This window comes from Lampetra fluviatilis, chromosome 18, assembly GCF_964198595.1.
Source record: "Lampetra fluviatilis chromosome 18, kcLamFluv1.1, whole genome shotgun sequence".
In the NCBI taxonomy this organism is placed as follows: domain Eukaryota; kingdom Metazoa; phylum Chordata; class Hyperoartia; order Petromyzontiformes; family Petromyzontidae; genus Lampetra; species Lampetra fluviatilis.
In genome coordinates, this window is record NC_136292.1 from 242,243 (window position 1) to 257,642 (window position 15,400).

The 15,400-nt window shown below is 46.0% G+C and overlaps 1 protein-coding gene across 2 annotated transcripts in view; it reads right to left on the reverse strand.

The window, feature by feature from the left end:
• Nucleotides 1-15,400, reverse strand: part of LOC144937049 (protein jagged-1-like) — a 119,333-nt gene that overhangs the window by 14,856 nt on the left and 89,077 nt on the right. For both annotated transcript variants that reach the window (XM_078864284.1, XM_078864283.1), the window contains exons 14-18: nt 11,240-11,404; nt 7,290-7,403; nt 4,819-4,935; nt 3,298-3,411; nt 2,100-2,216 (exon numbers count right to left, since the gene is read on the reverse strand). In XM_078864284.1, coding sequence (XP_078720410.1) covers nt 2,100-2,216; nt 3,298-3,411; nt 4,819-4,935; nt 7,290-7,403; nt 11,240-11,404 — 627 coding nt within the window. The remainder of the gene's footprint in view (nt 1-2,099; nt 2,217-3,297; nt 3,412-4,818; nt 4,936-7,289; nt 7,404-11,239; nt 11,405-15,400) is intronic.

Below are 15,400 nucleotides of genomic sequence, written 5' to 3' on the forward strand. Positions count from 1 at the left end.
CGCGTAAGTTTCCGCGATTGTGCCACAGAGTTCAGTTCAGAAAAACCCAAAAACAAAAACACATCGGAGAAGCTATAACGTGTGTGGCCGCTGGCTTCCTTGAATGTCTCGGGACTTGATGTCTACAGGAATACTTGTATGGTCAGAGCATCCCCCAGTATCTCAATGTGGAAATGAGCATTGGGAGGCACCCACGTCCATTCGTAGCCCTGCACCAGCGATCAGAATTCTGCAATGTAATGGTCGGGGGCTGCAGTCTTTTAATACGATGACCAAAAGCAAGTGGACATATTTTTTTTTAAAATTAAATACACAAAGGGATGATGATGGGCAGAGCTGATCCTTGAGTAGCGAAGTATTAACTTGCAAGCCTTCCAGTTGTGAGCGTCATCTCTCTGCCACAGGGGATCCCTCAGAGCTCCCTCTGGTGGAGGCCCATCTGCCGAGTGGCGGCGTGAGCAAGCAGTTGTACGGGCTGCACCTTTGTCTTTGCCACGGTGCTGTCCAGCTTGGATCTTTGCTTACAGGGACAGTGTGGCTACAACACGAAAGAACAACGTCACCCCTCTACAGCAACAGAGAACCCAGAAGGTAGCGCCGAGGTAGGGAAAAATGCAGTCGCATCAACTGCATAAACTGAGCAATAACATTTGGCACACGCTTGCACATTTCAGTGCGTGCATGTGCGGGCATGGTTCTTTTTTTTTATTCAACGTCGATATCATCTGTGGCACAGGAGAATATGCAGAGATGCATGGCGGCAGAGAGTGCCAGAGATCACTGTGCAAATAGAATAAGAGCGATCATTAGACTAAATGTCTCCCCTTCTGGCTCCAAAACACCAGGCCGCCAAGTGTCTCTCGAGGAAAGGCGAAACATTTTTTTTGGCACAAATGCTCAGCGACTGGGAGGGCAACAAGAAAAGAAAGTGTCGCATTGTTTTGGCTCCGGCTTTTCCCAACATTTTTGGCATGGAAGACGCCCTCTCTTTGAATATTTAAAAATATATTGCAGATGCCTGCTGATGTAAAATTCAGCCCAGGGAGTGGCACCATTGCACACTCGTTTTGTTTTCATCACTCAGGCATGCACACTTCAAATAATGTCCATAAAAGACAGCACAGGTGCCGAAGATTAACGGTGCAGAAGGCTCTAAACGTGTTCTAGATGCCTTACGGAGACGAAGGATGCTCCAAAAGCTCTTCAAAAGCAAGACTGCCGTCTACACGAAGTCAGCTACCAAGCGTTGACTTCGATCCTTCATTCCGCACCCCCCGCGCTCCCCCACCTGAAGTCGATAGGTCAGTTGAATACTACGCAGCGCTAAGTAAAGATTGATTGCCCTGTGGAGCAACTGGTTGCCTAGGAGCAAATGCGAAATCTTCACCACCGGCTCAAAACTACCAAGAGAGATTGGTACTGGCCATTGCTCAATTTGAGTGCTGGGACACTGCGACCATCAGACATAAATATACAAGTGGTCACTAAGTCTGTAGCAGACATGAAGAATTAAAAAAGCTATGGGTTTGCTTCTCACTGCTAAAGGTCTGTGCATATGCACGCTCTCTTGTTGGTACAAGACGACAAACAAGGCACAATTAGCATTTTCCTTCATCGTTAACGTAGTTTGTTTAATCTTTCCTTTTTTATAATTTGGGGGCGAATTGTGTCCCGCTTGTTGCATTAAGTGCTCGACTTTCGGTTGCGTTTAGACGCTGCAAAACATTCCAATCGTATGACAGAGAGTGATGAGCAGTACGTCGAGAGAAAGCGAAGTGGCTCGCCATTACGCAGGGCCTCGCATCCTCGCAGGATGTTGAGAGATCGGCCGAACGTATGGGGGGGGGGGGGGACAAGAATGGGGAAACGAATCTTCCAAACAGCGATGTGACAACCTGGACAGCAGCGCGTGTGCGCTGTCGAGGCGGCAACGGACGTCATCACCCAGCGGCGCAGCTTGTGTGATGCCCGCGCGACGGTCGCGCGCAACTGCCGACAATAGAGTGCTGCGAGTTGGTCGCATTTGTTCTGCGCTTGCGAGCGTCTCCCTCTCTACCCTCCTCGGAGCTGGTGACGACGTCAACGCTAACGTGACTCACCCTGGGTACAGTTGGCGCCCTCCCATCCGCTCTGACAGATGCACTTGTAGGAGTCTCCGCTGATGACGCAGGTGGCTCCGTTCTGGCACGGGTTCGGCACGCACGCGATGCTCTGGGCTGAACGAGTGTAGAGGAGACCGGGAGGGGGCGGGGGGGGGGAGTGGTTTCCCATCACAAGTTTGCCACTGTGGCCATCGGCACCACCAACGCGTGCCGTCCTCGTGATCGCCTTGGGAGCGTCAACAGTTTATTTGACGACCGTTTGAGTCATGACCGTCGTTAAACAGTCACTGTTAACCGGTCGCGATAGCGGTGGTGCGAACGCCATCGTCAGTGTGAAACCAATATCATCATCATCATCATGTTTGTTAAACGAGCAGTTATCTATCAGCAACGTGACAGATATTGTCCTACAAATGTTATCACTATTCTCCTCATCATCGAACCACCACCGCTATCTTCAATTTAATTTACAACCCTTTGTCAATCCACTGCTGAATGAAGGCCTTCCCACAACGTTTCGGTCGTGGAGGATATTTGACCATACTTCACCACACTGGCGAGTGGAGGGGAAGGGGTGGTGACGACCGCTTCTTATACCATGCGCCAATGATGTTACGTTATGGCAGGGAATCAAACTCAGGTCTGCTGGGTTCATAGCACCATGAGCTATCCACAAACACCACCACTTCCACACATCTTAAAAAAAATCATCATTATCAATTGCTATAATTAACGACATTAAACAATACATATCATTACTGAGACAAATACAATATATATTTCAGAAGCACTGCTTTCATTCGATAAAGCGCACTTCATACTCATCCCCATCACAGGAATGTGGAATTTGCACCACCTGTTAAAGGGCTCTAAGTGGAAGATAAGCACGACCCTATGCTCACCTGGACAGGAAGCAATTTTCTTTTTCTACACTCCACACCTTCCGTACGCGTTATGTAAAGACGAACGCCCCGCAAGTCACCGATTTAGCATCGTGTGGGAAAATAGAATGAAACGAGCAACACAAATGAGGCAATGTTTTTCGCATGAATCACACCTCGATACCCCACGATGCTAAAATGCGTCAGAAAAGCAGCGCGAGGCGTGATGCAGTTTCGCGGGGGGTACCAAAAATAACTTGCGTGGTGCGGTGGGGTGCGGTGGGTGACGGCGACAGAGCGGTGGTGGCTATTACCGATGTTGCACGTGGAGCCCTCCCAGCCTGTAGGGCAGGAACATCTGAACGTGTCTCCCACATCAAAGCACTCCCCGCCATTGTTGCACGTCGCTTCGTCACAGTGGCTGATTTCTGTTTGCAAGGTGCCACATTTAAATAACACCACACACACACAAGCAAAGGCACGCAAACGCATCATCACCAGCCGCCCGTCTTACATTGCACTCACGCGTAACACGCAGGGCAGGCCACACGGTTAAGGCCCGAGGGCTGGACACGTCGCGCTGTGGACTATATTCTTAATCTATGAGCTTATTCAGCAGATGCTGGTTACAAGCACACCTTGTATAAGCAAAGTTCTCATACAAGCAACAAGTCCTTACATTACATCGGGGGGGGGGGGGGCAGGCGAGGGGCAACTTCTGATACAAGCACGCTCTACTGTGGATATAAACACGCCTGGGGCCTCGCTCGCAAGGGGTGTGCTTATATCCAGGCTCAACTGTGTGCATTCTCCCCCTCGTATTATTTCTCTTCTTAACGTATTTTTATTTTTATTTTCCTTTCATCTTTTTTTTGTTGATAAAAAAGAAGAAGAAACAGTATGGTACAGTTTGGATATATTAGCAGCAGCTGCACCTCAGGTGCACTGGCAGCATTGCACAGAAACGAAGCTCCACCATTTTGTTCGTTCATTTACATATTCCAGAAAGTGCAAGGGTCTTTCATAGGCAGGGGGGGTGGGAAGAGGAAAGTCTCGTGCCTTCATCTGTTTATTTGAATATAAAGTTACATACACGGTATTACATTTTAAATTCTTCTTCTATTGCTTTCCTATGGCCTATGAAGATCAACTGTCAGATAATTCGGTTGTGATTTAGCCATTCCATTGCTTCGTCCAAGAGTTGGTGAATCACAGATACATCCCATGCACCCACCCACCTGCCTTCATGTGTCTTGTTTGTGGCAGCGCTAATTTATACGATCCGCGGTTTGGAGGTCATAGTCGTGATCGCACACAGGAGGTTAAATTAACCATCACCAATACATTGTAAGGGGTGCAACGGTGCATCATTAATTATTAACATAAAATCCTCAGTTTGAGATACACCATCGCATTGTGTGTGCAAGTAACTGGAGGTGTTTTTCTCAGTTTGCATACATTAGTGGGATTACATCGCAATGTTGAAATAATAATACTCAATTGTTGTATACCATTGGGATGGCGGGATGGTAGGATTGAATAATTCCACCCCTTATAAATACACCAAAATTATATACCTAGGGGTTTATAAATATATATCTCACAGATTTCAGAGCAGGTTTGTGACTTGTATGAAATTTCGCTGGAGATTACAACCTACACCATGTCGGTTATCTGAAAAGCTAAATTAAATCGCACAATTGCCCACGTGACAAGTTTATTTCTCTGGCTTTGTCGCATGGTGGAGGGTGCATAGCTCGAATTGACATCATACCCACAATTGACGGTCCCAATATTGGAGCGTTGAGACTCTCCAAACAATTTGTGGCACTCACTTGAGTGGCAGGTCTTCCCCTTCCAGCCGTTCTTGCACTCGCAGGAGAAGTCATTGACCAGGTCGTGACAGGTTCCTCCGTTCAGGCAGGGGTTGTGATTGCTGCAGTCGTCAACATCTGCATGGACACGTGAGCGCAACATTCAAGCGTTGCTGTGTGTGCATGTTTTACTATGCAATGATGAATCGATTAAAATCGATTCTTATGCTCACTACAGATGCATTGAATTGTTTGCTCAAATAAACAAGAAATAAGCCTGCACATGCATTTTTGGTAAAGTGGTAAAGGTACAGTCCTGCAATCACTTGCTTATGACACTGTTGGCAGAAGAGTCTCCACGAGAGGGAGCTCTAGAGTGCCACGCTAGAGGGTATTTGGCCTACTCTTCCACGCTGGTAACACTTCTTGGAAGAGGGGGGAGCACCCCCACCTTTACTGCACCACACGCAGACTGCCGATGCACTTTTACCACGTAACAATTTGATTAGATGTTTAAGGTAGATTGTTACTGCTGTACTTTTGCAAGTTTTACATATGAGCATTCTAGCGGATAAAACATACAAACTTAGACAGACAAAACAACCAAGACAAAAAATAGGAATCATCGCTTAACACCGAAGCGTGACACCCAAATTGTGACAGTTCATCGGATTCGCTGGGGTACAGAATTGTTACCTGCCTAATTCATACGGTTAAAAGGGCAGTATAACATGAACGCGGCTGACCTTTGGCACAGATGCCAGTGGCAAATACCAATTGTTTTCTGAGACATGCGCACAGCCCCCATCCCATCCCCACTCCCCCTCCAGTGACTTGTGTTAACTAAACCCCGTGACCTATTAACGCGTTTTGTATGAGACTCATCTCGCACAGTAGAGCCCAGTACTCTATGGCAACCTTATGTAATAATTTACCAGCCAACTCGGCACTTGGTAGCATTGCGTTAAAACTGACAGCTCAAGTTAAAGAGGACAGCGAATGGAGCAACTGGAAATGTTATATCACAGCACGTGCTCACCTCAATTGCACAATAACAGTGGTTGGCGGTGTGGGTGCGCGATTAAACCAGCAATGAGTTCGATTTCCTGCCATGGCTGGCATCAGTAGTGAATGATATCTGAACTGGTCCTGAGCCTCCATTCTTCAGTAACACCCACACTGATCAGCATGGTGAAGTATGGTTAAACAACTCCCACGAACGATGCGGCATGGTGAGGCCATCGTGCAGCCGGTCAACTGACAACGGGCTATGCATTATACGTGCACTCACAAATCCTCCTAAACAAATTACAACGTGCAAAAATCCCTTCATAACTCTTGCCTGAAATACTCCAAATTACATACCCCACATTTCTGCAATTGGTTATCTAATGTGTAGCGTACCACCACATGCTGGGTGGCGCCAGGCATGGATTAGGGTCATCCTGGGCCATTAGCCAGGATCATATTTTGAGCCTCCTCCATCCAATGCCTCCGAGCCTGTTACTACCCTCCTCCCTTCTGCAGATCACAGATGGCCCCGCTTCTATTAATGATGGGTACCTTTACACTGGCACACATCTGAGTCGAGCCAGCATGCAGCCTTAATGCTATGGGTTGTTGTCCACTGGCAAATTGCCGAGCCAAGCCAGAACCAAACTGTGATTATTGCCACACAAGGTACCTGGATCTGGCTCGGGCCTAAGCAAAGCAAAGGGCATGGCTAATGACGTATTAATTGCATGTGACGTCAGCGGCACAGCACGGATTTTCCAGTGGAAAAACCAACTGCCGCATCCTGACCCATGCCGGGCTGCCTTTGCGCGGCCCCAGCGTAGCTCACTTGTAGAGTTCAAAGGAGACATTAGTAGTCGATGTCCCACTCTGAGCAACCAGCTGTGCTGCTGTGGGCCCCCATGCACAGTCAAATCTTGAAAACCATAGCAAGTAGGTAATCTAGGCATGTCTGACTCATGCCGCATTCCCATGATCACTGAAAAGTGGGCTAGCTCAGAATACGAACTGGGTAAGTGAGCCTGACCCGCAGATTCCCATGGCAGGTTTACCGGGCCAAGCCAGCACACCAATGGGGCCCACGTAGTCCCCCTACACTGGGCCGCGTGGCTCGTACCGCTAGGTGAACTACGTACTTCCAGACAGGCCACCCTGATAAGCAGTCGTGATGTCACAGGGTCACCACGGAAAAGAGCTCAGTGGGCTATGCTTTTAACGGCAGAAAATTGTACAAATAATAGACTTCAGGTTAGGACGGCAACATCTAACGGTGGGGTGGGGGGGGGAGGTTGTGGAGTAGGAGGTGGCAAGCCCATCGAGAAATGAGCCACGAAGGGAAGCGTTCCTGGAACGGCCCAACAAGGCCGAGGTCTGATTTCTAATGACCGTCAGAACAACAGAGCGTCGAAGCTAAACACCACAACCCCCCGGTGGATGAATGGCATCGCGGTGCACGGAGTGGATGATGGGAAACTCACCGTTCTCACAGAACTCGCCATCCCAGCCATCGGGGCACATGCACTGGAAGGAGTTGATGCCATCCAAACACGTTCCTCCATTGTGACACGCACCCTCCGCGCAATCGTTCACATCTAGGGCGCAGCGAGACACACGCACGCACACACACGCGCAACGACAGTTAGACGTTGGAGCATGGTAAGCTTAAAACAAACTGAGAAATGCATACTGTCAGGATATTTCTTTGAGATGCATTTGCATAAAAATGTTGAACATATTTAATTTGGCAGATTATCAAAAAATAGCACGGAGATTTAACATACTTTTTGGTTCTTTTGGTAAAGTCACGTAGTTAGAAATAAAATCAAACAAATCACGACGTTTAGATCGCAACACAAGCGGTCGTCATCTTCTTTCTTTTGCCTGATGACGACCGCTTGTGTTGCGATCGAAACGTCGTGATTAGTTTGATTTTATTTCTACCTACGTGTCTGTACCGAAAGAACCAAATAATATAGATTCCTGCATTCACGAAAGCTTCAAATCAAGGGAGATTTAACAGTTTATGAATGTAATGCGTGAATACGTATTAAAGTCTTTATGTTTTGTTTATTTGTTTATACGGTGTATGAAAAATAAGCAAATATATTAATACACCCATGCCATGCAGTGAGAATCATGCAGGTATACTAAAAATAAATATAACAAATATTATGATTCCTATATTAAACAATGTTTATAACTGCACATCAGTTGTCCTTTTGTTTGCTCTTGAAAACCCCTAAAGCAATCTGAACACTGTACACCTCGCTCAAAACAGTTTACAGTTATGGCATTCGCAATAGGTGCACTGGGAAAACCCAGGAGCGCAAAGCTACAAGGTCATGTGACATCACCCACCCCCCGTCCGAACCATCATTTACAACTGAAACAATTGAGCAACGGAGTCTGGGGACCTGTAAGCTCGCGTCGGCGGCGACCATCAAATGGCAGCGCTGGCGGCGGCATTCCTGCAGCAGCTGACTCGGCGAGAAGCCTCCGTCTACTCACTACAGCAGTGTCGCCACAGACGCGGGCATGTCCAACACCGATGGTGGAAAATTAATAATAGCCCACAATGTGACTGCCGTAACTGATCCCAAACAGTGGACTGCATTGTAACACCGCTGCCCTCTTCGATAATTCGCTGGCAGCATTTCAAATATTCAACCATGCGGCTACTCCTGAAGCTGCCCACTGGTTCACTTGCCAACCCCATGGACGTGTAGATGTTGCCGATCAACTCAATGTCACACGAAACGAGAACGAGCAGTTGTATTGTTAGCTTCACACATTGATAACCAGAAGACAAGCAAAGCCAACTGGCCGAGCGAATGCATCCCCTGTGACGTCATTGGAAATGATCAGACCATTGTGCACTACTATGACCCACCTAATCGCCGGTGGCTGTGACCCGACTTGCAAATGTGATGATTAATCACAAATGACTAAATCATAAACAATAATAAAGTATTGCGTATATTATTGTTCTTTATTTATCTGATGGCCCAAGTCTACATTGCAAAGGACGTGACGTTTCAAAACAGAATTTGTATGGATTCCACATGAAGCAAAATACAATTACTTTACTCGAAAAGGAAAATAATTTACAACGCACAGAATTACTGCTACATATATACACGGTATTGTAAATATACTAATCTGTGCGCGGTTAGGAAGCCTTTCCAGTACGGATAACAAAGGTATCAAAAGAGAAGGATTTTGAAAGTTAACCACAGGAGCTGTGATTAGCACACAGCTTAAAAAAATAAATGATCAGGCCTTTAAAACCACATCATGCGACCCTTGCCCAATTTAAGTCATGGCGTAAGGAGGCCGCTTAGGCCACATCGAATTATTGAGCCGGGTAACGTAACTTGATGATAGAGTCTTAGCCAGGTGTTGCACAATGCCTAATCTTTCTATATTCTTTGTTTGCCTGGGCTAGTCAGGGCGGGGGCATGCATTCGAAATGTGTGCCACTTCTCCTGGATGAGATGTTCACCCCCAGAAATAATGATGGAGAGGCTAAAGAGGTCACCGCTCACTCTCGCAGGTGTCGTGTAATTCTTTGCCACCAACTCATTGGGTTTGCAGTTGTAGGACTTGCTTGGGAAGATTTGTAACATCTATTTATCTATGTAAGATCAAATATCAGAAACATTGATAATTGGCCGGGTCAGTCTTGATAACAACATTCAACAGTGCATTGTCAGCTGCAATCAAATCTCACGTATGCATGAATGTTGAACTTCTTTCGCACCGTGCGCAGCCAACCGTGGTAATCGGAGGTACGGAGGGAGGACAACAAACTAAACCCAAAAAAAGGCCGAGTTGATATTTCGTTGGAAGACAACTTCACGGTTTCCCATAAATGCATCAACACTAAAAGGTATCTTTCACCATGGTGAAGAGATTCAACTATGCAGCATTATACGCAAGCACACAAACTCAAATGGGTGGAGGAGAAGACGGATGCTCACCACGGAACTACTGAATTGCCAACTAACAGCGTTTGCCTTCAGTATCACTGGTAGCATTACAGGGTAATGGGTGGATATTACTGTATGTTTTAATGGTGAAATCCTTTAAAAATGCATATTTGGCGTTGTTTACAGATACAATTGAAATAAATGGCTCTGAAGAGTACATATCTTTCTCCCAATAGACTCACTAATTCTTTCCCACCTTGCTAATTATATGAATTGCTGAGTTGGAGTGTCATAAAGGTGAAGCCTTAAAAGTTCAACATACCAGCCTACGTGTTAAACTGGGCTTATTAAATGCTTGTTTTCAATTTACTGTTTCCGCACACAGTAGTCCTTATGGCAGTACCCCGGGGTACAAAATAATACAAAATGGCCGGGGCAATTAAATATTTTATTTCTGGGACACTATTTTTTCCAGGGGTGTACTTCAATCCGCGACTGGGGTACCAATCAAGCCGACATCAGTGCCACTCCGCGATGTCGAAACGCAGCGAGGACGATTGCGCTGAAACCCCGAACGCTTGTGGTATGCACCGTAGTGGTACATCGTGTACAGCTCGTCGAGATGAGTCGATTGCCGCATCGCCGACCATCAACAGACTAAGAATGACTGCATCACAGACATTGTGCGTGAGCCGGGGTACTATGGTACCCCGGGGTACAGCCATGAGGTTCAAATGTTAACATATGAGAGCCATGATTGATGTACAGAACTGCTACTTGCAAAGTATGTCGGTGGGTCTTTCATATCAACTTCACAATTTCCAATTTGCTCTGTTCAAGGTCACGAAGTAACCAATGGCCGATGGCATTATTGCCAACGCAAAGTGCCGGTTACTTCCATTCCATGAGATTTTACAACTGCTGCAGTCGTCACCTGACCACCAAGGACCATCCTTGTCGACTCCTCGTGGCTGGCTTTTTACATCTTTGCCTTGGTTGCTGATGTTTGTTGACCTTTGGGTTAACATATGAAGGTGAAGGCTCTAGAACATTGTCTTGATGCTCTTGGAATTCCCTGGAATGCGTGATTTAATACCAACAATAATATAGCGCATTTGGTATTCACGCTATTGCTATAATACGAAGTTACCACGAAGGCACTATGTTTTAAAGAACAGTGTAGTCTGCCAAGGAGGGGGCGTTTTTTTGCCATGTGCTTTTACCCATATAAGTAACCTGCAAGTCGTTTTTATTATGTTTGCCAATTTTGAAACCGTGGCGCTGGCACAAATAGACAACTCTCTTGGCAAGTGACATCGTGGGATCTTTAAGGTCGACTGTGAAGCACATTCTACTAATAATAAACCCCACAGCATTCACCGGTGCAGCAACTAGGCTCGCCGCAAACCTCTGAAATAAACTGCCGCTCGGCCACATCACCATGGCGGGTTTTTAAAGCGTGTGTGTATATGTGTGTAGTGTAAAATGAACACACTTACTTTCATGGCAGAAGGATCCACGGAAGCCGGAGTTGCACATGCAGGTGAAGTTGCCACCGGCCTGGCTGAGGCAGCGTCCGTTAGGGCCACACACAGTGGAGGTGACGTGCGCCACTCCGCTCTCCGACGTGTTGGAGGGCACGGCCACCGTGCAGCTGTCGATAACTGTGCACGGGCAACGGCAACGAACGGCTCCATCACTCCCCTATCGCTCTACCACCATTGTTACTGCTCCGGTGAACTTCACTTATTGATTCCTCCACCTACCATGTTGAGGAATCGGCCTACCGCACTCACTGTTTCATCTTGTCCATACCGCGTGAAACCACAGGTCACAGGAACGTATAAACTCACCCACTCACCTACCCAACTACTCACTCACACTCTCACCCACGACACCGCAGGTCACAACAATACGCGCACTCACCCACTCATCTTCCCACTCAAAAAAAAGACAAAGATCCCCCGTATAGCCTTAACAGACTGTTGGAGCAAGTGCTGTTAGCGAGCACCGACCGCCTTTGTCTCCCTAGTGGTGATGTTTACACATTGCACCAGGTACTCGTTTGAGGCTGAATCGACCTTGGGAAAGCTCAGGACTGGATTTGCTTCTTCACATCAAAATCAATCCAGTAGTCGAAGAGAAAGGATTTTCAGACAAAAAAAGGTTAAACTTCTGCATAACATATCAGAAGGCTTCAATGCTTTCAAGGCATGGGCAGGACATCATAAGAATACTTTAAATGCAATAATTTGCTACAGAGCTGCTTATTACCCATATACTTTAATACCACGTTAATAACCCCTAATTTTCCAGACTGTATGCATATGAAAACTGTTACATTTAATAGCAATAGAGTTGAATTGTGTTTCGTATTTGTGCTGAGAAACATGCAATATAATGGGTCGGTTAAAGCCCAGCTTAGCTGGGTGCCTTTCCCATCTGCTTGTCGTGTGCCCTTCCAGACTGGCCTGCGCCCTTGAAGGCTACCAAAACAAGCTCCTCTAATTGAATTAAAATGAATAAAATAAGCTAGATATAATTACCGTCTGGATTGCATTTCTAAATGTGAGGATTGATTTGCAATGTGCCTGTGATGTTATTTCACCACTTACGGATTTGAAGCGATTCATAAGCGCATGCGACTAATGCGCACATGGACACGTGAACATGCACAAGTGTAAATTAATAGTCATATACTGTCAAGCCCTTCGTCAGTCTATTGCCTGCCCCGTGAGGGGGGGGGGGGCACCGGGGGCTGTTCTCATCATACTTCGCCACACTGATCCCCGAGCGTTGGTCACTACGTAGAAAACTACGTGGTGAAAATCCTTGCCCGATATAGGTTAACAGAAAAAAAAACCTAAATTAGTTTATCCTGTATCAGTTGGAACAGCCAAATCCTAGAGGGCAGAACTTTGGCAGATACCTCCAGCGTATAATCGTATCTCATCTAATCTAGGTTCATCTAATCTTGTCTATTGTGGCAACTTATTAGCGATGGGCCGCACACAAGGATATAATCACCAGCTGCCACCGACATATGGGGGACACCGGCTTTCACTTGAGGCCACACATCCCACTGCTCAGCAGGCCTTCGAATCCGATTTGATCAACGTGGCCAGAATAAACCAAGCAGATAATGCTGCTGCAGTGTAATGCTTTACTGAGAAATTGGGGGTTGCCTTCCATGTTATTGACTCGTGCATCTGAACCGGCCCTGGGCATCCTTCTCCCTTTCACCTACTCGCAACTGTGTTTAGTTTGTTGTTTGTCCTTCCCCCGCACCTCCGATTGGCACAGTTGTCTACGTACGGTGCGAAAGAAATGCAACGTACACACATACATACGACTGGCACGAGGGAAGGCCATCATTGAGCAGAGGACTGACAAAGGGCTATATATAATCATGTAATTTTGATTGTGATATGGAGCTGATTTTTTGTTAATGTATTATTTATGTACAAGTAATTTCTGTAGAAGATTGTAAGATAATAGAAAATAGACTTGACAATTTACATTAGTATTCATTTAAATGGCCTGAAAATAAACTTTGCACTGCTACTCTCATGGGTTGTTTTTGCTGAACAATGAAAAAATATGTCTTTAAAAAAGTTATTTTAGACGAAAAACACCAGATGATATTCAAGGAAAGTTGTCAGCAGTTGGTCAATTCTTGTATCGCCAGACACGATTTTTTTCTCACGTTTTCTCACACGTAGTTCGTAGTTACAACGCAAAGTGTTATTTAAAGTAAGATAAACGGCAGGCTGCACGGCAGGCTTTCGTGTCTAATCCTGTTGTGCACATGCTGTCATGCTCTTCTTGAGCAATGTTTAATTCAACGTTTAGTAATTGCACATGACATAGTTCAGTTCTGCAACCGAGAATGTGAACAGAATTCATAAACTATGACAGCTTGCACTCTTTTCCTAAGGCATTTCCTTTGGGCTGTTCTTTTAAGAACAAACATGCAGCAAAAAAACTCCTGCAACTGAGACATTTTAAATAAAATATCAATGGCCCCTTGAGGATGGTGGTGATGTGTTACGACCCAATGCTAAAATCAAGCAGGATAAGCAAGTCAGAGGCCGGCATGTTCTGTTTCTGTAGCAGCCAAAGACACACGTTATGAAACATAAATAAATCACAGATTGTCTATTTCTAGAGCAATGCCTGCGATATTCTCAACGCAAAATACCGCAAACGGCAATTCTACGCTTTAACGCTGCAGAAGCAATACTGTTCTATATTTGGAAGACGAACTAAGAAAGCACAGCCAAACACAAATGTCCGTAACCTGCATTTCATTGGTTTAAAAACTCGGCGTGATCACCAACGCAGCTGCGCCATTGGTTGAATACACCTTGAAGGTCTCCTTATCAACCTCCGCTTCAGTAATGTCCTTTGGTGCAGCACAAAGTCACTGGTGCCATGCTGGTGCTAACCCTTGAAACCGCGATTCCCTTGGATTTAATGCAATTGTCACCTTGCGGCACGAGAAATCAGGCGGTACTGAAAAGGGGAGGACTACAGTTGAATTGCTTGGTGCGCGCTTGCGTGCAATGCGATTTGTGCTCGTGTGTACCCGCGTGTGAGAGAGCATTTGCGGGCGCAAGCAATGAAGGCTCGCTGATTGGACTGGTCTGTTCCGCTTGTCTTGTTTATGCAGCAATTGTACAACTTGTAGAAGTACAAAGAAGGTGACTTATGTGAGCAATGCATCTCTTTAGGGAAAATAAATTTTGGCAAAAGTTTTAGCTTCCCTCATTTTTCAGTGAAATACATCCCACAGCCAACTACTGACGATGAATACAAACCAGTTGCACAAGCCTGAATTAAAAAAAAACATCTATCACTCTAACATTTATATAAAAGACAGTTACTTTAAAACTTGCATTTTTAAGCAAAAGATTTGTAAAAAAAATTATGAAAAAAATGCAAATGAACAGTTCGAATATAATTTAAATATGATTTTTTAAAATGAAATCATTATACACGGACCCATGTAAATCCAGTGCAGAATGAAGGGCTCTCCCCACAGTGTGTTGGCCATGGGTGGTTGTTTGACCGTACTTCACCACGACACTGGTCAGCGTCAGTTAGTGAAGGGGGAGGAGACGCAAGGCCAGTTGAGTTATCGCTCGTTGTTGATGGCAGCCACCACCACCGAGATTCGAACACCCCGGTCAGCGAGCTCAGAGCACCGTGGCACTAAACACTGAGCAACCAAACCCTAACTGCCCACCCGATGCGCGTGGGGAATTTGTGCAAATTGTTCAGTCAGCAAATGCAGGACAGGTTGGAGTCCTGAGGTCAACGCCATTTCCACAAGATCTCCAAATATGAGCACGCCGCTTGTTTTATGGACAACAGGGCTTGCAGGAATGCCGACTGGGCTTCCCAATTACAAGGTCCATATGGTGCGGCGTGATTCATTGCGTGGATGTGGTTAATGTCTTGTTGCTTCGAGTGCTAAGTGGGCCGCGGAGAAGTAACATCACATTTGGACAAAAGTTACCAACTGCTCATGCATCTGCTTGTGGGTGGCCTTCTTTCTCCCTCGCATAGTTCTTGAAATAAAGGGCAACGCTTCATAGCCGATCTCAGTGGTCTGTAAACATTCTGGGGCACAGCTGTAGCGTCGTACAAAGTGGCGC